This window comes from Lepidochelys kempii, chromosome 3 (assembly GCF_965140265.1).
Source record: "Lepidochelys kempii isolate rLepKem1 chromosome 3, rLepKem1.hap2, whole genome shotgun sequence".
NCBI classification, from domain to species: Eukaryota; Metazoa; Chordata; order Testudines; family Cheloniidae; genus Lepidochelys; species Lepidochelys kempii.
In genome coordinates, this window is record NC_133258.1 from 100,269,362 (window position 1) to 100,293,783 (window position 24,422).

Consider the following 24,422-nt stretch of genomic DNA (forward strand, 5'->3'; position numbering starts at 1 on the left):
TACCATATATTAATTCCCTGCCCCTCCACGCATACACCAAGTATCAACTGAGAATTATTTAACAGTTTTCTTCAGTACAAAATGTTATTTTTCTGCCATAGTATTCATGAATCTAATAGGCACCTGCAAAGCCCAAGTGTTCTAAATCTGAGTCTATGTGTATATGAAGAGAAAACACTAATTGTACCACTAAAAACAAAGGATGGATTCCAAAGACAACAAATATTCAGATAGGCTATCTTAAGGGGATGTATGATCGCTTTCAATTCCGGTTCAATTCTGTTCCAATTAAAGTTGACAGCAGAAATCTCAATGATTTCAATGGCAGCAAGAAACGGCCTTTGGTTAGGATCCTAAAGGTGAACAGTACACTAACAATTTTTATTTTATAAATCATGGTCTCCTACACTTGGAACTGGGGTGTGATCCCTCCTTTCAGGGCTAGAGTGCTAAAAATAGTAGGATAGCTGCAGTAGCAAGGGCAGTGGAGAGCAGTGGCCCAGGTTAGCCACCCTGAGTACATACCCCTAAGGTTAGGGAGTTTTGTACTCAGGGCAGTTAGTGCACACTGTGGCTCACCACTGTCTATGATACTGCAGCTATGCTACTATTTTTAGCAAGCTAGTTTGATTGGAGCTAGTGGGAGCATGTCTACTCAAGCTGGGAATTTCATCCCACATGTCTACTCAAGCTGGGAATCACACAACTAGCTCCAAGTTGTAGACATAATCTTACACATTATTAGTGTCCCAAGTAATGGTGAAGCACTAGTTTATATACCACGGTGATGAGAACCACAAAAATTATTTAGCTTGCAGCTTCTCCACAGTGTGATAAGCAATTTCCAGGCCCCTAAACACACAAATAAATAAATCACCTCTTAAAATACCTCTCTTCCGTGATGTCTTTTAACAATGACCAAATATAGAATATATTCATTATGTGTGGGTACATATGTGTGTGTATATATAGAGAAAAATAAAATAGCTGCAGTACTCGAAAGTTTTTGGTACAAGTTTAGACTATTTTCTGTGCATAATTTATATTGTAAACACTTTTGTAAGGAACTGTGTATTACTTTATGTTTATACATCTTCAGACAGAATGATAAGCCCTACATGCTATTGAGGGGGTGGAAAGCTGAGTGTAATTTGACTCATTCCATACAGTGCTAAGGCTTGAAGATCTATTGCGTCATTCTACAGACTAGGTTTAAAAATAGTTACATTTAGATTTTTACACCTAATGCCTGTAACATAATGCAACCTTAATTAAAGAAAAAAGTATTACTTTAATGATGACAGAAAAGAAGGAACTGAGCTGCTCAAATACTAGTCATGAAAATACAGTGTCCCTTTCTAGAGGCAAAAAAGGCTTTTTAAAAAATTATTATTTTAAAAGAAAAGAGAAGTTTAATTTTTTTTTACCAAAATACATGTAGGGCTTTCTTAACAAATGAATTCATTGACTTGCTAGCCAGGCAGCCTAAAAACCTTTTTAATAAAAAAGGAAAGAATTGCTAAAAGGAGATGCTCATTCTAATTTTAACCAATATTAGTCTTTTGCCATGAAAAAGGGATTTTTTTCCTTCAAATTAAGAATAAAATGCAAGAATGGAAAAAATTGACAAACATAGTGAACATCATCCCCTCTTTTACATGCTCTTTGCCAGCTCAAAACTGCAGAAAGCTACAAGTTTAGCTGTGCTTTCTTGAAGCATGCTTAACACAAACTTCTAACTAAAAAGGGAAGCATCAATTTCTGTTTCACCTTCTCTTCCAAATACACAATGCCATTGTCACATATCAACCACATTACAGGTTTACAAAGAGCAATATTAACACCACCAGTTGAGAATACTTTTTTCCAAATGCAACTAATTATGAAGCAGAGCAGGGTGCAACAGACAACACTACAGACTATTTCATAATCCAGCATGCAAAACTACTGTGTACAGGGCTTGAAATTCACTAGCTTGATAGGCAGTGGGTTAATGTCCAACAGCCCACCAACCTTAGCCTATATTAAAAAATAAAAGTTATTCAAGTTATACAATAGACAGGAAAATATGACCGTGAAAAAGAAAGCCAGAATTTCCAGCAGGAATTTTCCACTAGTAATGTACATTTTATTCTATAGTTTATAATAAAAATTGACAAAACGGTAGTCAAATCCCCAGTACATTTAATTAAGGAACAAGTCTTAATAAATATATATTTTAACATTTAAATAATATCAAGGTTCGGACAAACTTTGGAGCCAGGAAATTCAAACATACAGCTGATCACTTTATCCTCTATTCATATTGCTTTAAAATAACTTTCAAGGTATTGGGAAGAAGCTTAACAATGGTTTTTGAGTACAGTCTTTCAGCATTAACTCAATATCTGGCATTTTATGATTTTCCATACATAAAGGTTTGAAGCAGCTTACATGTAAACCTCATGCTTTGGACTACTCACATGAGTAAATTTATGCACATGTGAACGTTTGCAGGTTTGGGGCTTTAATTTATTAAGAACAGGCATATCCCATGGACTAGTCTATTGCATGTTTCAGAGTAACAGCCGTGTTAGTCTGTATTCGCAAAAAGAAAAGGAGTACTTGTGGCACCTTAGAGACTAACCAATTTATTTGATCATAAGCTTTCGTGAGCTACAGCTCACTTCATCGGATGCATACTGTGGAAAGTGTAGAAGATCTTTTTATATACGCACAAAGCATGAAAAAATACCTCCTCCCACCCCACTCTGCTATAGCCTCATGGTTTAACTCCTTAAAATACCAGAAGTAGCAGTTACTAATTTGCCTTTTTTGGGTTAAAGGACTATTTTTGGAATTATACATGAATTTTAAGAAGTATCTGGAACAATTAAGACTTCTCCTCTAAGACCCACTTATTACAATAAATTTTTTTAAATTTGGTTTAAAAAAATGATTGCCAGACTAGTAATTGGAGTTTCATCCTGAAACTAGTTTTTAAATGCTTGAAAAATGGGGATTTATATTTGAAACTGTGATTAAACCACAAACAAATATGAAAAAAAATCAGAATAGTGCTACAATGGCCATTTCTGACTTTCTGAAAAAGTTTATAAGACCAATCCCTGAAGAATGCCATAGTTAACTGGTAAAAACTTCCACTGGCTTCTAATAAAAAAAAATATTTAGAGAAAACACATTTTTAAACGATTTTAATAATTCAATAAATAATGTAACTGTCCTCATAGTTCTCAAATATTTTATAAAATATGGATGGTTGAGCTATCTGACGAACAATTAATAAATGATTTAGACATTATGGATAAAACTGGTACAAATTGCCCTCTTTTCCAAATATGGTGGTTATCCAGGCTCGTAACTAGCTTGTTAAAATTCCAACCAGTCATTTGTATCGAGTCTAATCCTACTTCTACCAGCTTAATGAACATTTTGCCATTTTCTTCAATAGGAGCTGAATCAATCCCAGTAAATAGAGGTATGTGTCATTTCTGACATGCAACCATACGAATGGAAAAAATATCAAAGGATTACTTTACACCTTAGCACCAGTGGATCCATAATGTTTGTTATATTAATACTGTGAAATACCAGGAAATTCAAATTCCTAGTACCAAACAGACAATGTGATAAAAAGAAGAAGGAAAGGAAAGTCAACTGAATAATACTGTATTAAGTCATTCCTTTCACTTCATGCTTCAATTCCGTTTCCAGGATGAATAGACAAAGGTAAAATCAACAACTCCTTTCTCAAACAACCTGGCACAAATGGATTTAGGCAGAGATGAAACTACAACCTGGCTTGGGAGAAGGCATAGAAAAGAATATTCTACTTTAACCTTTATACCATCACGGCTGGCTGAAAAGGTGAACAGCAAAGATTTTAAGAACATATGAACAGCCATCCTAGGTCAGACCAACAGTTCATCAAGCCCAGTATTCTGTCTTCAGTGACCGGAGCAAAATGCTTCAGAGGGAGTAACAAAACAGAGCAATTTATCAAGTGATCCATCCCGTTGTCCCTTTCCTGCTTCTAGCTGTCAGAGGCTAGGGACATCTTGAGCATGGTCCCTGACCATGCTGGCTAATAGCCACTGATGGACCTATCCTCCGAGAACTTATCTAGTTCTTTTCTGAACCGTTATATTTTTGGTCTTCACAACATCCTGACAATGAGTTCCGCAGGTTGACTGTGCCTTGTGCAAAGAAGCACTTCCTTTTGTTTGTTTCAAACCTGCTGCCTATTAATTTCATCAGGTGACCCCCTGGTTCAAGTTTCGTGAACACGTCCTCATTCATGATTTTATAGACCTCTAACATATTGCCTTCTAGTGGTCTCTTTTCCAAGCTGAGTCTTTTTAATCTCTCCTCATACCCCTAATAATTTTTGCTGTTGCATACCTCTAATCATTTTTGCTGCCCTTCTCTATACCTTTTTCATTTTTAATATATCTTTTTGAGAGGGGGCTACCAGAACTGCACACAGTATTCAAGGTGTGGGCATACCATGGATTTATAGAGAGGTATCATAATATTGTCTACCTTATTATCTAACCCTTTCCTAATGGTTTCCTAACATTGTTAGCTTTTTGGACTGCTGCTGCACACTGAGCACTTTTTCAGAGAACTATCCATAATGACTCAGAGACCTTTTTCTTCCGTGGTAACAGCTAATTTAGACCCCATCGTTTTGTCTGTATAGTTGGGATTGTGTTTTCCAATGTGCATTACTTTGCATTTATCAACACTGTATTTCATTTCTTGCCCAGTCACCCAGTTTTGTGAGATCCCCTCGTAACTCTTCTCAATCTGCGTTTGGTTTAGCCATCTTGAGTAATTCTGCATTGTCTGCAAACTTTGCCACCTCACTCTTTACCTCCTTTTCCAGATCATTTATGGATATGTTGACCAGCACAGTTCCCAGTGCAGATCCTTAAGGGACGCCCACTCCATTCGGAAAACTGACCATTTATTCCTATTCTTTGTGTCCTATCTTTTAACCAGTTACTGATCCATGATATGACCTTCCCTCTTATCCCATGACTGCTTAGTTTGCTTAAGAGTCTTTGGTGAGGGACCCTTTGTCAACATGTATGTTGAACCCATAAAAGAATTCTAATAGATTGGTGAGGCATGATTTCCAATTACAAAAGCCGTGTTGACTCTTCCCCAACATATCATGTGTCTGATAATTTTGTTCTTTACTATAGTTTTAACCAACTTGCCTGGTGCTGAAGTTAGGCTGTAATTACTAGGTTTGCCACTGAAGCCTTTTTTAAAGATCGGCATCACATTAGCTATCAGCCAGTCAGGTGGTATAGAGGTCAATTTAAGCAATAGGTTACATACCACAGTTAGTAGTTCTGCAATTTCATAGTGAGTTCCTTCAGAGCTCTTGACTAAATACCATCTGGTCCTGTGACTTATTACTGTTTACTTTATCAGTTTGTTCCATAGCCTCCTCTACTGATACTTCAGTCTGGGACAGTTCCTCAGATTTGTCACCTAAAAGAATGGCTCAGGTTTGGGAACCTCCCTAGCATCCTCTGCAGAGAAGACTGATGCAAAGAATTTATTTAGCTTCTCCACAATGGCCTTGTCTTCTTTGAAAGCTTCTTCAGCACCTCGATTGTTCAGTGGCCCTACTGATTGTTTGGCAGGCTTCCTGCTTCTGATGTACTTTTAAATAAAAAAAAAAAGTTTGTTGTTAAGTCTGTGTATCTTTTGCTTCAAATTCTTTTTTGGCCCATCTAATTATACTTTTACACTTGACTTGCCAGAATTTATGTTCCTTTCTATTTTAATATGAGTAAAATTGTTTCAAGGTCCAAAATTATTAACAGCAGACAATAATTACAGGTACAGAAACAAAATGTTTGAAGATATCTTTCATGTACACTTGCTAAGCGATAGAAATCACACGTTAAAGAAAGCTTGGAGCACTCCACTGTTTGAGGGGTCAGAGATACCATCAAGGAACCCAAACTCTAAGCAACTAAGCTAAAGAGGAACTGGTTTTCAATTTGTTTTAAATGTATGTTTATTTGTCACAGAGAAAATAAAGTAATACTCCAATATGGGATGCCAGCCTGAAACATGATAAAGGGGTGACTGTTCAGCAGTTTCTGAAAAGGAGGCCCCTTGAAGGGCAATTTGGCTTCCCGAAATTTATGACATCCAAAATAACTAATCATATTTCAAGTATTTGCTATAACGAACATTCTACAAAACTGTACAAAGTTAAACAAATATTGGGAAGAAATTAGTAATATATTGATGGAGATGAAATACAAATTAGATCAAACTGTACATCCTAAAGGACGATTTGATTTTTAACACTTAAAAGATGGTGTACCACACATTCGCATGCCAAATTGTGCATTACTAGAAATTGGAAAACTGCCAGAACCCCCACACTAAAAGAATATTCTGAAGTTATAATTTTTCATCAAGAGCCATATGATAGAAATAGCCGTAAAAGACTAAACAAAAACTGAGAATCCTGGAATCAGTGTACAAAATTGTGTATCTTTCTCTGCCTTGATGTTTGTCTCTACAAGGTTAATATGAAAAACAGTTTAATTTGTACTTTTCACGTACCTCAAAGAACTTTTTCAAAGTAAATATTTCTAAAATAAATCTATACATTGTTCAAAAACAAAAATAATACTAACAGTTTTGCTGTTCACCTTTAAGAATATTTGATAATCAGGTCAAGGGTCCTGTTTACCTGTATCACATTTATCCTGAACACATTTCTACTGTACTGAGCTAACAGGTACACATGAAGGTTCCAATCCTGCAACTGGATCTGTGTGGATAGATAAGTGAGGGTCTGCAAGGCATAGCTAAGTAAAAGGGGCAGATATGACTGTAGGATCATGGTCCTAGATTTAATTGTTTCTGCATTTATTTCTAAGAGTTGGTAAGGCACAAAATTAGTTTTTAAAACAAAGTTTACACTATTAATGATTTTCTTTACATTTTCAATAGTTTCTGTTATACTGACAACCACTTGGCCTTTAACAGGTTAACTCAGATCTTATATTATTATTATTATTATTATTAGATCTGGATGGATTATCATCACAAAAATAGTTAAGAATTTTACTATAGGTAGCATCACCAGTATAGCACTTCCTGAAGAGCATGCTATAACATTTTATTGAAGTTACTGGAAATATCAATGCAGTCATAATAAATTAACCTACACCCAAATGTGAATAAACTTTCATATTCTACTTAAAACTGTGAAAAATAGGATTTTTAAGGTGTACAGTTTAATATTTTCTCTTCTATCCTGATATACCCCCTATTTCATGCTAAAACTTTTACTGGCAAATACAATGGTCTGAAAGCCCACATACTGGTATTATGGTAGCACAGCTACAGTTCATGTTCTGTCAGCATTTCCATTATAAGCCATGTTTTTCAAGGGTTTGTTTCTTAGCCATAAAAATTCACTCTAGGTTGAAACACTGTGTAGAAATTACCATCTAGAACTCAAAAAACTAAACTAAAAAAAAAAGTATTTCAGTTATCTTTTAATTAGAGAATAGCAAACTTAGAGTTAAAATTAACATTCTAACTTTGATCTTCTGGCCTGAAAGGGCAGACCACCACGAATAAACTAAATACAACACATTCAGTACACATTTTAGCCTATGTCTTGTGCTATTTACCAACTAAACCATGAAAAGCTGCACAAAGTGACAACCTAATCTATTGTCTAAATAGAAATTTAGACACAGTAAAAAATCCTATTAATTTAAATATTAATCTAGAGGCTAGTTTTCATATTTTAACATTTCAGCTGCCTTATATGATTTTGGTTTTAAAATATTTAGGATAATTACATGCCATGGAGTATTATTTGTCAAATACATTGATAAAATAAAGAAATTTGTGTAATGTGATCGTTTTTTTATTTACAGTGGAAGATATTACACACAAGGTTTCAGAGTCATGCAAATTTTACAGTCAAGATACAAATCCCTGAAAGAAGTTTTATAAATGGAAACACTGACACAACCTTCACCATAGTATTGCAAACAGCAACGCTATTTTACATATCTCAGATATTACTTTTTTTAAAAAAAATAGATGTTGATCTGGTTACTACTCTAAGAAGGATTCAAAATTTAAAGAATAAAAAGGCTGTAATGACCGATATTTAAAATTTCAAGCATAAGTCCATACAGTAAATTTGGATAAGAAATAAAACAGAAGGTTTATAAAATTTGGCTTAAAAAAGCATTTTTTCTAGCACTTTGTATTGTCTTAGTTCACCCTGCTTGGAGGACACTAGAAAGTTAATGTAGGAAAGGGAATTTGTCACAGAGGCTGCCTGATAATGTGACATCCCCATCAAGCTCCATTTCAGCAGTTTTTGCCACTCCAGATTTACAGTGCTAAAAGTGAATTCAAGGAATGTTCTTCTATCCACATAAGGAAAGAAAGGACTGAACCAATAATCTCTCTTCATCTGAAAATTCCAGCAAACCAAGAAAAAGCCTATAGATCAGGTGGGGAAGTGGTGGTGGTCCAAACCAACCAAAATTTTAGGATCAGAGGACCACTGGGGCTGTACATTTTCATATTAAATAAATCTCTCATTTCCTAAGAGATTTTAATGAGAATTTGCCCTTGTCCTAGCATCTAATGGTCCTGCCAATTTCAAGCCCTGACCGTACATGTATTCTCTAACTGGAATCAGTGGCTACAAAGCGGCCAGCGTATCGTTAGTCACAATACAACAGTAAGGTTGTGAACATACCTGAGCAATGTTCAAGGTCTAGAGCATTGGAGGATGGGCAGGACAAGACAGGACAGAACAAAAATAAAGGAAGAAAAAAAGAAAAGACAAAACAGTGACTATGAGGCCAGCCTCAAGGAATCCCAAGTCAGACCAAGCCCTCCCACTTAAAGGTATAAAAAAATAAAATCAGTGCTCCATTGACTGAATGCTGTAACATGCCAAAGTAACAAGGTACAACAAAGTTCTGGGAACTAATTAAATGAACATTAACAAGAACTTTTTTTAAAAATAAAACTAATTGTCTTTGGTAAGTTATAGTCTGTCAAAGGTATATTTGAGGCTGGCCTTATAGGAAAAAAAAGCAATGCAAAAAAAAAAATCAATATTTTAAATCTCTACTTTTCAATTTAAACACCCTTAAAGCAATATAAAAATGATAGGTACAATATAGAATCCAATTTACCTAATATGATATTAAAAAAAAAAATCACTGTCTGGACCTAAACTGTTTTGCTCAGTTAGCTATAGCAAAGAAAAGAGAAAAGAATAGTGCAGATTCTATGCAGAATTAAATTGTGCAGCACAGTATAGTACAGTACCTGCTTATTCAGACCTAGCATATTGCAGACCATATCCCTGGAATACGGTTGTTCCAGCACATATCTCAACAAAGCAGTCTGTGGCTCAAACAGATCCTTAAAAACAAACAAACAAACAAACATACGCGAACATTGCCTCAAGATTAAATTAAATGTAACAAAATTAAAAATGCATTCTTTTCAATATGTTTATATTTGCAGGTATGTACCATTTGGTGGTGAACTATTTTGTTCTCAAATACCCAAGAGGAAGGTAAGTATCAGCAGAGAGTGTCTTCCTCCTGGTTTTACACTTCTAATTGTGGGGGACCTTCTTCGACAACATGAAGATGGGATACTTTTTGGAAAACATCTTTGAAATGTGGGTAGAGCACCTTCAGGAGACCAACGAGATCCCTCTCAATAAGGGGCTGAGCACACTGCCTCCACAGTGCTCCTGGGGTCTGAGACCAATTTAAAATGTGAAATCAAGTTTCCTGCTCCGTTATGCAAGGCATGAACTACACAGTTCTTTTTTTTCCACATTCCATTTCCTCTGTATCTTCCTCTCTCACACACACACAGACGCAGAACAGGTGCATGCAACACCTACTGCTTCTCAGAACTCAGGGCATCAGTGTGCCAGGCAGTAAAAACATCACATACCACCTGGTGTGTGTATGGTTTGCCATTGCTGTGTCATGTATTTGGAGGATTTTAATCTGTTAGTAAACTACTAAATTCATTAATTTTGAAGTTCTAATTGAAAATGGGATAGCCCAAGTTTTCAAAATTATTGCCCTCTTCCTTTCTCTAATCTACAAATAAATAGTAATTTCATAGATTAAACACACAAAGCTTTCATAACTAAGAGGCTTACACATGCATACCTTATCATATGGCAAGAGTCCTTTCAAAGGGAAACGAAGGGTTGTAGGATCCAGCTTCCATGAGTTACACATGGCGCCAGAGTTATTTACCACAGGAAGAAGACTACAACGTCCTGCACATATTACACAGAATGAGAAAGGATAAATGCTAAGGAAGTTGAGCGGCTATGGCACTTAATCATTAAAGGTCAAGAACCCACCTCGGAAACTACTAACAATACTCCTTTCCACTACATTTATTTAAATCTGTTATCTCCCACCTCAGGAATTGGCTAGCATGAAGCTCCCAATGTTACCAATCATTCCTTTTGCATTAGAAATTTCAACTCATTAGCTAAAGGGCAAACTCAACTATTATGTTTTGCTATAAACTGTTCAGTTTGGACATCCCCAGATATATTAAAATACTTGTAATATGACACTAAAATATACTATTTATCCTCAGAAGTCTTCCTATTCACAGCATATGCCCAGACCATAAAACTTTTATTTGGTCCAGTAAATGTTTATAACTAAAGCAGAGTTGTATTTCAGCCATAATGGTCCATTATGGACCTTTTACTGTAAATGGGTCAAGCCTCTTCACTGGATGGTCATAGTTCTTTTATTGTCATTACATCCAAAAGCACAAGAGAAGTAATGTAATAATATTCAGTTTGGCTACACTGAGCCTTCAACTTCCCTCAAACAAAATGAAATTAAAGGATAACTATTTTCCCCCATTCACCCTATTAAAGTACAGTAACTCCTCGCTTAAAGTTGTAATTATGTTCCTGAAAAATACTTCTTTAAGCGAAACGATGTTAAGCAAATCCAATTTCCCCATAAGAATTAATGTAAATGGAGGGGGTTTGGTTCTAGGGAAAAATTTTTTCACCAGACAAAAGACTCTCTCTCTGTATGTGTGTGTGTAGTATTATATCTATACATACACACACACACACAGTATAAGTTTTAAACAAAGAATGTAATACTGTACACAGCAATGATGATTGTGAAGCTTGGTTGAGGTGGTGAAGTCAGAGGGTGGAAGAGGGTGGGATATTTCCCAGGGAATGCCTTACTGCTGAATGATGAACTAGCACTCAGCTAAGCCCTCAAGGATTAACACATTGCTGTTAATGTAGCCTTACACTCTACAAGGCAGCATGAATGGAGGGAGGGGAGACAGCATGGCAGAGAGAGACAGAGACACCATGTGAGTATGAGACACAGAGAGAGACTTGCACTGCCCCTTTCAGTACGCTGACTCCACTCTAAGTACATTGCCTTTTTAAGTAGATCAGCAAGTTGAGACAGCAGCTGCTGACAGCGAGCTCCCTCCGTCCTGAGCCCTGTGGTGTCCCCCGCTGCTCTGTGGAGATGGGGGGCAGGAGCGGGGGGAAGGAGACACCCTGACATTAGCACCCCCTTCCTCCCTCTCCCCCCCGCACAGCAAGCAGGAGGCTTCTAGGAGCAGCTCCAAGGCAGAGGGCAGGAGCAGCACATGGCAGTGGGAAGAGGGACAGCTGAACTGCCCGGTAATTGATAGCCTGCTGGGCGGCTGCCGCACAGGGAACTTAGGGGAGCTGATGAGGGGCTGCCAGTCCACCCTGGTTCCAAGCCCCCACCAGCTATCTCCAACGGGCTGCTCTTTCTGCAATCAGTGGACAAAGCAGGCGGCTGCCAAACAACATTGTAAGGGAGCACTGTACAACTTTAAACGAGCATGTTCTCTAATTGATCAGCAACGAAACAACGTTAACCGGGGCGACGTTAAGTGAGGAGTTATTGTAGATGGTTAGTCCACCCACTCTGGTTTCCTGCCTTCTGCAGTAGTTATAACACTATACTGTACCAGCTGGATTACTATACACAGGACTGAGAGTCACATGAATAAATCTTTTCCATGTGTTTGGTAAAATATACTTAAGAGTGTGTGCATACTCTTGCAAAAACAAATAAACAAAAAAAAAAAAATCAAGGAACTCAGTGGTTTACAGCTGACATTACATCCTTAATCCCACTATGTTGCTTTTGTGTATTAAAGAAATCAACTGGAGATAATGGAAGCTCTCAGAATTTTAGCTCCTGTACAGAGACGAATGAAATAACAGCAGTAAATACAGGAGTTACTTTTCTTAAGATGTACAGGAAAAAAAGCATCCCTCTTCTTCTAAAAGAGCAAAAATAGTATTAAACAGGACTGAAATACCCTAATCAAACTTTTGCAGATTTCTTGAGAAAAGTAAAACTGAATGAAAGAGCCTTTTTTTATGGAGACTAAAGGTTCACATAAATTAGGGAATTCGGCAATGGTGCAAATCCCTAGTCTAGATGTTGATTCAGAAAATGTCCATTAAGTCTGACACATAGCATACCTATGACACATAGTGCAAAGGTAATTAAATATAGGCACACCCTTAAATTCATAGGCCAGGTTAAAACCACAGAAAGGACAATATCACTTTGTGCAGAGGGGCAAGTGAAAAGAAGCAATTTTCCACTTTCTATCTGTGCTTAAAGCAGTATTTTTAATCTGGTTAATCCAAATAAATCTTCAAACTTTTTAAAAATTGAGGCAGGATAAAAAAAGTCATTGATAGGTATTACATAAATGCTACCCACTCAAGCATTTTGCACGGATTAACATATAAAGCTAAACCCAAATTAGCTAGGCCTACTGGCTAAAAATTCAATTCACTCATGCTTTCTTACCACAAATGGAATTTATTCTTGCGGTGGGTCTGAAGGTATCCACAAAGTCTGATACTAAGTTACCTAGCAACTGAAAGAAGATTATTAATACTAAATTATTTACATTAACACAATATTCAATTTAAAACAAGACATTAAATCAGGTAAGCTACTTGAAGGATATATGCTCTTTTTGGCAGAAATCAGAGCAAATCGAAATAGCTACTTTTCATATGTACAACATTCTTGCAATGTACATTATTTCGTGCTTTTCATGTCAGGTTTAAAATTCTATTTAGCAATAGAACACCATTTTCTTCTCCTGAGCAATTCCTCAAAGGCACTTAACTTACCACTTCTTGGATGAAATCCTGGCCCCAGTGAAATCAGTGGGAGTTTCACCCCTTATCTCCTCTAATCAAAGAAACATGCCCCTTTCTGTGCAAGCAAAACCAGAGATCTGGTTCTTCAAAAGAACCAAAAGGACAAGGGAAACGTGTACTGAATGGAAGTGAAGGCTGTTTTCATTATTTAAGAATGCCAAATAATTCCGTAATGGTGAATATCAGGCCACAAAACTGGCCATACTGGAAAATTAAAGCTATTTGCTTATCTTCCGAGTCATATGGAGAGTGTGAATAAAGCTGGTAGGCACAGGAAGAATTTCAACCTAGTCTCAAATGCTAAAATTCAAGAACATAACATTCAGATGCACATCTAAAGCAATATGGCCAAAGTTTGTGTGTCATTTTTGTTGTTGTTTTTAAAGAGGTGCCTAATTTAAGTCCATATTTAGGCACTTAAGTAAGTTGCCTAGTTTTACAAATTTTAAATCAATGTGACCTGCTGAGCACTCAACGATTTTGAAAGTTAGGCACTTATGCTCAGATCATGCCATTAACTCCATGCAAGCACAGGGATCTGCCAGCAAATCAACTGCAGGATAGGGGCCTCATTTAGTGCTCAAACAGAGACTAAGTGTATATTTGCAAGTGCTACAGAAGCACAGCTGCAGCTATGCCGCTGTAGCGCAGACAAATACTACAGCGATGGCAGGGTTTTTTCTGTTATTCCAGTAAATTCACCCCTTGAGAGATGACAGCTAGGTTGATGGAAGAATTCTTCTGTTGACCTTGCTGCACCTACAGTGTGGGTTAGGTTGACCAAACTATATTGCACAGGACATGAAATTTTTCACAGCCCTGAGTGATGTAGTTAGGTCAACCTAAATTTTAGATATAGACAAGGCATTAGGCATCCTTTTTTTTTTTTTTAAAATCACACCCAATATTTTGTATGGAGAGAATGGGGAGCATATCACTTTATAAAATATAATGAATAAACCCTTACCCAATGAGGAAGCTTTCCCTCAGGGTACAGTTTTCTTATCTCTGTAACTGCGAAGTAGGCAGGTAATAAACAAGCATTTCTTTCCAAAATATAGGCTACAACCTAGAAATAAGTAAAATTTAAAAATGTAAGGCAATTTGGACAATTACCATAAACAAATTATTTCAAAATATTTAAACTACAATGAGCTCTAGAAGCTAGACATATAAGATTTGAAGGGACATTAAGTTACTTTTCTAAACTGTGACTTGTGTTAACTAGTATCACATTAGATTATAATGAAATTGTAATGAAATTGTATTTTGTTTTTCACCATTTATGCTGTTTGCTTTTTACATTTTACTCAGTTGGAACAATGAAAGAAGAGTGGTGAGATTCAATTTCTGGTTCTAATGCGCTAGCACAACATTGCAATATCTGGTTGCAACAATGGAAAATATTTAAATCCAAACTGTTTTTCTTTTTTTTTGGTTTAATGAAAATATTAATACTGATTTCATAAAGCTTATTTAGCATCCCTTTAAGGCTGAGATTCTAAACGGACTTTACTATGCCCAGGTGGGAGAGGTAAACCACCTTGTGTCTCTAATATCCTGGGATCGACATGGTTACATCACTGCATTCTACTATACCCGGGCATTTCAGGAGCTCAGATAGCCTGGAAATGGCAATGTTGTAGATCAGTGGTTTTCAACCTTTTTTCATTTGTGAACCCTGAAAAAATTTCCAATGGAGGCGCAGACCCCTTTGGAAATCTTAGACGTAGTCTGTAGACCCCCAGGGGTCACGGACCTCAGGTAGAAAACCACTGTTGTAGATAATACGAGAAGGCTCACCATTAGATGACCCTGAAATACACTAGCACAAGAGCCAGTAGAAAACACATCATCAGCTTTAGCTATTCATTTATATCAGATCTAAAAGGCTCCAAAGAGATCCACTTTAGAATACTGTGAAAATCCATGACAAAAGATCGAGACCAACTCTTTCATTGTGACATCATATAACATTTTAGAGTTACCTCTCTTGCTGCTAAGAGCTGCTGTACAACAGCTGAGCTCACTGTGTTAGGAATAGTTAGGATTTTCTCCAGGATCACCTTCAACAGATCTCGCACACCCTGAGAGAAAATCATATAGAAATTAACGTTCACAAAAATTCTCAATTTCTAGCAGCCAAAGTGTATCAGAAGACAGCTCAGAAAATATTACGGGTAAGGTTCAGTGCTTTGCTTCTAAGAGTCACAGTACAGAACCCACTGCCCGGGTTCCAGCCTGAGCCTGGAAGTCATCACAGCAATGAAACTGTCCCGCACCCCAAGCCTCGCGAGTCTGAATCAGCTGGCATGGGCCAGCGAAGGGTTTTTCTTTGCTGTGTAGACATACCCCAAGAGGCAGATTCACGAATGTCTTCCTCAGTGCCTGCACTGACAAAATCTTCCCACACCAGATACAGTGCTTCTTTTAGGTGCCTTTTACACCTACAGATTGCTGCTCAGTCTGACCCTTTACACAGCATAGAGATGTGGGTAAGGATATTACCCTAAATGCTTTTATAATAATACTTTTCCAGGAAAACAATTGTTGAAATTGCATTAGGAATATTATTTAGTTTAGAATTGAAAATGGAAAGTAAGCTGACTCTGTGACCATGACTGGGAAGTGAGGTGTACATCAGAAAATATTAATTAAGATGTGGTCCGCACTAGGAAAACAAGTTAAGAATATCTGGTTTAATTGATGACGAAATACTAAACTGACAGAGACAGGTTCAACACTTTCTCTGGAACACCAGAAAGACGCACTGTAAACTTATAAAAAACACCAGAGTTTCCAAACTTTCTTAGGAAAAGTACCTTGTAGTCTACACCTCCAATTATTTTCCGGACCAGTTTAAATGTTAATGCCCACAGCTGTGTCCTTTCCCATTCAAGGGTGTCCGAGTTTATTAGAGATTCACACACCATTCTAGGAAAAAAAGAACACAACAGTGAGTGATGTATAAAAATAAGAAGATGATTTCCAATGAACACTAGTTTTAAGGAATCTTTTTTAACTAGTCTACAATACTACAACTTACGCATATTGCATTTCGTGCTTCACGCACACTCGACATACCTGGGTGGCAACAGACCAGTCTCGACTGCCATTGCTAAACAGTCATACAAGAAAGAAATTCTTTTAGGACTGTGCTGGCTGTGGATGAATCTTACAATCCACTGGACACATTGTTCATGAGATTCCTAGAAAACAGTGGAGGGGAAAAGAAACTACTTACTATGGCAATGTAAGTAACTTCTTCTTAAAACCACAAATTGCTACACTATGAGAAAAAGGAATAAATGAGAGATAATAACTTCTGGGTATTTAATCTGTCAAAGATTGCTTCTTTAACATCCACTTTTATCTTATTTCAAGAAATTTCCCCAAGCAGTGACATACAAAGTTATATCCCAACAGCCTATGTGAAGAGAAACAAAGAAAGTATATTGCTGGTCTGACTACAGAGTTGAAATGAAGACTTCATATATCCAGTATGTAATTAAATTAAACCATTAATTTGCCAATATTAACATTTTATAATAGGAGGATATACCAAAGTAAGGAATGATACTTGAGAACAGGAACAATTAATCAGATTACTTTGAAATAGAGTGGAATAGGCTGCCGAACACAGGATGCATCAACAGAGATTTGAGTGAATTTTTGCAGTGCATAAAGTAAACAGAGAAGTTCAATGATTGCTTTAGAAAACCCTATGCATAATGCATTTCTTTCTACCTATATCAAAGACCCATGTGTTGCAAGAATGGTCGAGTCATGGGATAGTAATATTTTATGCATAAATGTTTTTCGTGAAATATATCCCTCCTTTCATTCAAGCCCCTCCTTCAGAACCTCTTCAACCACAACAGCTATAAGAAATTACCCCATTTACCCCAGAAATGACCCTGTACTTTTGATATTTATATTTATAAAAGGAGTTACTCTTTACTACTATACCATGTTATGCACCAGCCTTTGCCAAGTAATCATGTAATTCCACTGATGTCATCAATATCCTTCCTGTCTAAGATCACCATAGTGTTTTGTTATTTCCCTACAACTTTTCTTTCCCACATCTGAAATTAGACTGTGAGCTGTCTGGGACAGGAATCATGCCTTAGCTATGTATCTAGTACACTATCAGGTGCTGTAAAATATAGCTACATTAGCAATACTGAAATGCTTACCTGGGAAAGACTGCTCCAGAACTGTCTAAAAGCTCCCAGGCAGCTGATCAATTTGGTTCTCTCATCTTCAGGAGTGTCCATAAACATGCTATTGCAAATAAGAACACTAGTTATCTGCAATGTGTTCTTGAAAGGTAGCACAATTAAAATAGCAGATATAGAAGATAGTCACAATGAATCACATGCCACAAATAAATTGTCATTACACTCACCCAGGGAAAGCCTCCTCTATAACTTCTGTTTTCTGTAAGAGAAAGAGACTGAAGTTCAACTCTTGGTGATTAATGGCAAAATGATCTACATATCCTCTTACATGATATACTAAAAAAGACTGTTCAGAAAGGAGAAAAGTGAGATTATTTCCATCCCTCTAATAATTTTTGTTGCCCTTGTATGGTCCTTTCACACTTCTTTTATATTTAGATAGGGTGTCTAGTGCTGAACGCAATATTCAAGATGATGGCACCACATCAATGTATACATATAATGACATTAAATATTTTAAGTATTATTTTCTACTGGTAATAGGATGTGAAGGAATAGAGGGTGCCTTTGACAGTCCTTTTCACCTGCAAGTCCTTGCATTGCCTGCTTACAGCAGCTTATAGCTTTTCCAAGTACCTGCAAAGAATTGACTTTCCTACGTTCTTGACAGAAACTAAAGTCAGTTTCACAGCTAGGAGTCCGGGGGCACCTTAAAGACTAACAGTAACAGATTGTTAGTCTTTAAGGTGCCCCCGGACTCCTCCTTGTTTTTGTGGATACAGACTAACATGGCTACCCTTCTGATACTTAGGGCTTGTCTACACTTACATTTTATAGTGCTCTAACTTGCTGGCTCAGGGGTGTGAAAAATCACCCCCCCTGAGCACAGCAAGTCTGAGCATTTTAAAGAGCCAGTGTAGACAGGCATGAGAGGCAGGGAGCCACACTCCCAGGGCTCAGAGCTAATCCCCTGATGGAGGTGGATTACCAGGAGTGCTGGGAGAGCTCTCTCCCAGCACTCATGCGTGACCACACTCATTCCCACAGCAGCACTTTGAAGTTTCCAGTGTAGACATACCCTGTTTCACAGCTATCCACAGAGTAATGAAAGTTACAAATAGCAGCACTGAAAGCAACTATTTGTTAATTTCTCTAGTGGTCAGCAAAGCCATGAATACAATAGAACCATTGGAAGCGTCTGTCCTAACATTCAGACACAGTATTTGATCAGTTCACATTATCAGATGATCTTCACAACCATAAGCCCAAAACAATTTTGCAGACAAAAGAAAGCTTCTCAGAAAAAATATTTCAAGTTTGTTAATGATGTTCTTTTGTCGCTTCAGGGCGGATATAAAAAGATATTTAAATTAGAGCTGTCAATTAATAGCAGTTAACTCACGCGATTAACTCGAAAAAATTAATCGTAATTAATCACAGTTTTAATTGCACTGTTAAACAATAGAATACCAATTGAAATTTATTACATTTTTTGGATGTTTTTCTGTATTGTCAAATATATTGATTTCAATTACAACACAGAATACAAAGTGTACAGTGCTCACTTTTTATTATTTTTTATTACAAACAATTGCTCTGCAAAAATGATAAAGAAATAGTATTTTTCAATTCACCTCATAACAAGTATTATAGAGTAATCTCTTTATCCTGAAAGTGCAAATTACATATGCAGATTTTTTTTTTGGTTAACTGCACTCAAAAACAAAACAATGTAAAAATTTAGAGCCTACAATCCACTCAGTCTTATTTCTTGTTCAGCCAATCACTAAGACAAACAAGTTAGTTTACATCTGAGGGAAATAATGCTGCCAGCTTCTTATTTACAATATCACCTGAAAGTGAGAACAGACGTTCGCATGGCACTTTTGTAGCCGGCATTGCAAGGTATTTACATGCCAGATATGTTAACCATTTGTATGAACCTTCATGCTTCGGCCGCAATTCTAGAGTACATGCTTCCATGCTGATTACGCTCGTTAAAAAAATAATGCATTAATTACATTTGTGACTGAACTCCTTGGGGGAGAATTGTATGTCTCCTGCTCTGTTTTACCTGCATTCTGCCATATATTCATGTTACAGCTGTCTCAGATGATGACCCAGCACATGCTGTTCATTTTAAAAACACTTTAACTGCAGATTTGACAGAACTCAAAGAAGGTACCAATGTGAGATTTCTAAAGATAGCTACAGCACTCGATCCAAGGTTTAAAAATCTAAGTGCCTTCCACAATCTGAGAGGGATGAGGTGTGGAGAATGTTTTCAGAAGTCTTAAAAGAGCAAAACTCCAATGTGGAAACTACAGAACCCGAACCACCGAAAAAGAAAATCAACCTTCTGCTGGCTGCATCTGATTCAGATGATGAAAATGAACATGCATTGGTCCGCATCGCTTTGGATCGTTTGGAGCAGAACCCATCATCAGCATGGATGCATGTCCTCTGGAATGGTAGTCGAAGCATGAAGGGACATATGTATCTTTATGCATCTGGCACATAAATATCTTGTAACATGGACTTCAACAGTGCCATGTGAACACCTGCTCTCATTTTCAGGTGACATTGTAAACACACTGGTTTCAGAGTAACAGCCGTGTTAGTCTGTATTCACAAAAAGAAAAGGAGTACTTGTGGCACCTTAGAGACTAAGCAATTTGAGCATAAGCTTTCGTGAGCTACAGATCACTTCATCGGATGCATACTGTGGAAAATACAGAAGATGTTTGTTTTTATACACACAAACCATGAAAAAATGGGTGTTTATCACTACAAAAGGTTTTCTCTCCCCCTACCCCACTCTCCTGCTGGTAATAGCTTATGTAAAGTGATCACTCTCCTTACAATGTGTATGATAATCAAGATGGGCCATTTCCAGCACAAGTCCAGGGTTTAACAAGAACGTCTGAGAAGGGGGGTGGGGGGGGGAGGCTCAGAGGCTCATTCACCTGCACATCTACCAATGTGATATATGCCATCATGTGCCAGCAATGCCCCTCTGCCATGTACATTGGTCAAACTGGACAGTCTCTACGTAAAAGAATAAATGGACACAAATCAGATGTCAAGAATTATAACCTTCATAAACCAGTCGGAGAACACTTCAATCTCTCTGGTCACGCAATTACAGACATGAAAGTTGCGATATTACAACAGAAAAACTTCCAATCCAGACTCCAGTGAGAGACTGCTGAATTGGAATTCATTTGCAAATTGGATACAATTAACTTAGGCTTGAATAGAGACCGGGAGTGGCTAAGTCATTATGCAAGGTAACCTATTTCCCCTTGTTTTCCTAACCTGCCCCCACCCTTTCTCAGACGTTCTTGTTAAACCCTGGACTTGTGCTGGAAATGGCCCACCTTGATTATCATACACATTGTAAAGAGAGTGATCACTTTACGTAAGCTATTACCAGCAGGAGAGTGGGGTGGGGGGAGAGAAAACCTTTTGTAGTGATAAACACCCATTTTTTCATGATTTGTGTGTATGAAAACAAACATCTTCTGTATTTTCCACAGTATGCATCTGATGAAGTGAGCTGTAGCTCACGAAACCTTATGCTCAAATAAATTGGTTAGTCTCTAAGGCACCACAAGTACTCCTTTTCTTTTTGTAAACACACTGGCACCATTATCTCCTGCAAATGTAAACAAGCTTGTCTGTCTGAGCAGTTGGTTGAACAAGAAGTAGGACTGAGTGGACTTGCAGGCTCTAAAGTTTTACATTGTTTTATTTTTGAATGCAGTTATTTTTTGTACATAACTCTACATTTGTAAAATCAATTTTCATGATAAAGAGATTGCGCCACAGTACTTGTACTAGGTGAACTGAACAATACGATTTCTTTTGATTTTTTTACAGTGCCAAATATTTCTAATAAATAAATATAAAAAGTGAGAACTGTATACTTTGAATTCTGTGTTGTAATTGAAATCAATATATTTGAAAATGTAGAAAATATCCAAAAATATCTACATAAATGGTATTGCATTATTGTTTAACAGTGCAATTAATAGCTATTAATTTTTTTAATCATGCAATTAGTAGTGATTAATTTTTTTAACTGCTTGACAGCCCTAATTTAAATACATTTTTCTGTTAAAAAATAAGCAACGGCCTCCTCCCTAAGCCGTAATGGGGGTGGGGGAGAGGAAAGGAGCAGCGGCCTGGCCCCTCCCTACTGTTCCTGGATGCACCGCCTTGGCATTGGTTGCTGAGGCCAGTACCTACCAGCACTAGTTGGTGCTGTACGGCTTCTGGAGACACACAATGCGGGAACCCATCTTCCAGGTTTCGGGCTTCGGCCCTGGGGTGGTGGGCCGGCAGGATTTTGGGCTGTGACTCCAGAGCTTCAGGCTCTGGCCCCGGGGCTCTGGCCTCCAGCTCCGGCCATGGGGCTTCGGGCACTGGTCTCCGGCTTTGTCCGCTGGGCTTCATGGCTCAAACCCCCTCCCCCCCCCATGTCTCCCTCGCAACTCCCATCTCTCCCCCAGTCCTCCTGGCCTCCACTGCCTCCCCCCTATCCCAGGCTTAATTTGTCCCAGGACTTGCTGTGAAAAGTGATATTAACAAGCAACTATCATTTTTCACAGAAGCAGACTTACTAACAAAAAAGGCATCCAAAAGAGCAAAAGGAACAACCAACACAAGACAAGAAGATGGAAAACACTTTATTTGGGTTTCTATTCTGTTTAGGTCCAGTAAAGAATAGAGAGAACTTTATATTATTTTTATTATTGAATCTGAAAAAAACCCCTACATTAAATATGTTACGATGATTTGGATATGTATAGGTACATATTTATTTGTTTTGCCTGAAGTTAATTAAGTATTTTCGGAAAACATGTCAGACTGGCCACCAGCAAGAGTTTGTTGTGAAAACGACTACTTTAAGACCTACATATCCAGGCCTTATCCAAGTTTTGTTGCTTCTGCTTAAGTTTCAGTCTTTTCTGTCCAACTGCCAGATCTCTCGTTGAGGCCCTTGTCATCCCAGGCATTGACTACTGTAACCCAACCTCGCTGACTTTGATACCTGCCACATCACATTCCTTAAGTCCACTAAAAATACTGGGATTGTCTTCCTGGCTTCAACCACATCTCCCTACTCGTTGTACTCTACTGGCTCCCCTCTCCTCCACCGTATCAAACACAAACTCCTCAGTTTTGCTTTTCAGGTGTTTTTATCATTTAGTTCTGTGCTACTCAGCTCGACAACTGAATGACCCATCAACCCTGTCTTTGCTCTGCCAAGGATGCCTGCCTTGATCACCCCCTTCTCTTTCAAGTATTTCCATGATTTCTCCCAAGTCATCCCCCTATTCTTGAAAAAAACAAACAAACAAACAAAAAAAAAACCCTTCCCATCAGAATTGTCAAAGCCACCATCTGTCCTCCGTTTAAATCCTTCCTTAAAACCAGCTTCTGCCGTATCTACCAACCACCACAATCTAGCTTCGGTTAGGCCAAGTAGCGAGCTGGGACTTACGTTCTTCCACCAAACTGCTTCATTGCTGCCTCGTTCTTTCAACCCCTCATGAGCGGGACACACCCGCTCTTTACTACCGTAACATCACCACACAGGGGCCCGTACTGCCCCCCGGCCCCCGCTGCGGGGACAGCATCAGCAAGGGCCACAAGGCAAGCATGGATCACTCCCCAATTTGTAAAAAAGTCTCGGGCCAAACCCCCCCTCCAGCGCCTCACATCCCACAGACCCTCCAACACCCAGACCCGCCGCCCAACGCCCCAGAGGCCCCCGCAGTCCCCTAGGCCCCCTGGGGGGCGGCCCGGCTCGGTGACTCACCACCACCTCCTCGAAGATGCTCTGCAGCTGGGTCTCCATCGGCACCATTGGGATCGCCATGGCCCCGCCCCGGGGGCTCAGCCCCAGACTCCCGGCGGGCGGCGGCACCGAAGCGGGACCAGCTCCTGCTCCCCCGCCCGGGGTGGCCGGGCCGAGGAACCGGGCGGCGGCGGTTTCTGGGTCCGGCGGCGGCGGCAGGCGCGTCCCTGAACCCGTCCCCGCCAGGAAGCAGCTCCCCGGGCCGAGCAGTTCCGCGCTGAGGCCGTCCCCAGCCTGCCGGCTCTCGCCCTTCCCCGGCCTGTGGCCGCCCCCAGCGGTACGCGCAGGACCGAGGCCGTCCCCCGTGTGCGCCGCGGAGACAAGCCGCTCCGTGCACAGACCACGAACACAAGCCGCGCCCCGGCCTCTGGCTTTGGGTGTATGGCGGGGACCAGGCGTCTCGCGCCTCGCTCAGGCCCGGCCGGGCCCTGGGGCGGCCTCAGGCAGAGGCGTCTCCCCGGCCCCGCGGAGCTCATCCAGCAAGTCCCGCTGGTGCGCAGTGGCGCAGGCCGCGGCCAGGCAGCCTCCCAGAACCCAGGGGCTTGTTGAGTGACAGGAGAGAACACATCGCAAAGCACCCGCAAGCGTTCGGGGCACAGGCAGGGCCACTGGACGCTGAGCCCCGCCACTCTGTGGTAAGGGCCCTGGGCAAAATTTCTTCCTGGGCCCCCCTACTCCTGGGGACGGGGGTCAGGCTGCTCCCCTTAACTTTCTGTTGGCACAAAACCGAACCCTCGAGCCTCGCCACTTCCTCGAGGCCTGGTTTTGTTTGGGTTTTGTTGAAAAAAAGAAAGCCCTGAAAACTAGGCAGTTTATGTTTTGGGGGCTTCCAGTTTTGCCCTGAAAAATGTAGAGAAAAGTTTTTTTTTTAAAAAAAGAAAGGTTTCAGCTATTTCTGGATAATGGGTTTCAGAGTAGCAGCCCTGTTAGTCTGTATCCGCAAAAAGAAAAGGAATACTTGTGGCACCTTAGAGACTAACCAATTTATTCGAGCATAAGCTTTCGTGAGCTATGCATCTGATGAAGTGAGCTGTAGCTCATGAAAGCTTATGCTCAAATAAATTGGTTAGTCTCTAGGGTGCCACAA

At 39.1% G+C, this 24,422-nt stretch overlaps 1 protein-coding gene across 5 annotated transcripts in view; it reads right to left on the reverse strand.

Annotated features, from left to right (window-relative positions):
• The window catches only part of MED23 (mediator complex subunit 23), a 54,627-nt gene extending 30,820 nt beyond the window's left edge, over positions 1-23,807 (reverse strand). Inside the window, exons 1-11 of one of the 5 annotated variants that reach the window (XM_073337327.1) lie at positions 23,297-23,804; positions 17,697-17,728; positions 17,485-17,572; positions 16,370-16,494; positions 16,108-16,219; positions 15,274-15,372; positions 14,253-14,354; positions 12,924-12,993; positions 10,227-10,339; positions 9,358-9,453; positions 8,777-8,794 (exon numbers count right to left, since the gene is read on the reverse strand). In XM_073337327.1, the coding sequence (XP_073193428.1) occupies positions 8,777-8,794; positions 9,358-9,453; positions 10,227-10,339; positions 12,924-12,993; positions 14,253-14,354; positions 15,274-15,372; positions 16,108-16,219; positions 16,370-16,494; positions 17,485-17,572; positions 17,697-17,728; positions 23,297-23,356 (915 nt within the window). In that variant the 5' untranslated portion in view covers positions 23,357-23,804. Of the gene's footprint in view, positions 1-8,776; positions 8,795-9,357; positions 9,454-10,226; positions 10,340-12,923; positions 12,994-14,252; positions 14,355-15,273; positions 15,373-16,107; positions 16,220-16,331; positions 16,495-17,484; positions 17,573-17,696; positions 17,729-23,296 lie in introns of those variants that run through there. The other 4 variants (XM_073337324.1, XM_073337328.1, XM_073337325.1 and 1 more) reach the window with 4 other exon arrangements.
• Between the last annotated feature and the right edge of the window lie 615 nt (positions 23,808-24,422).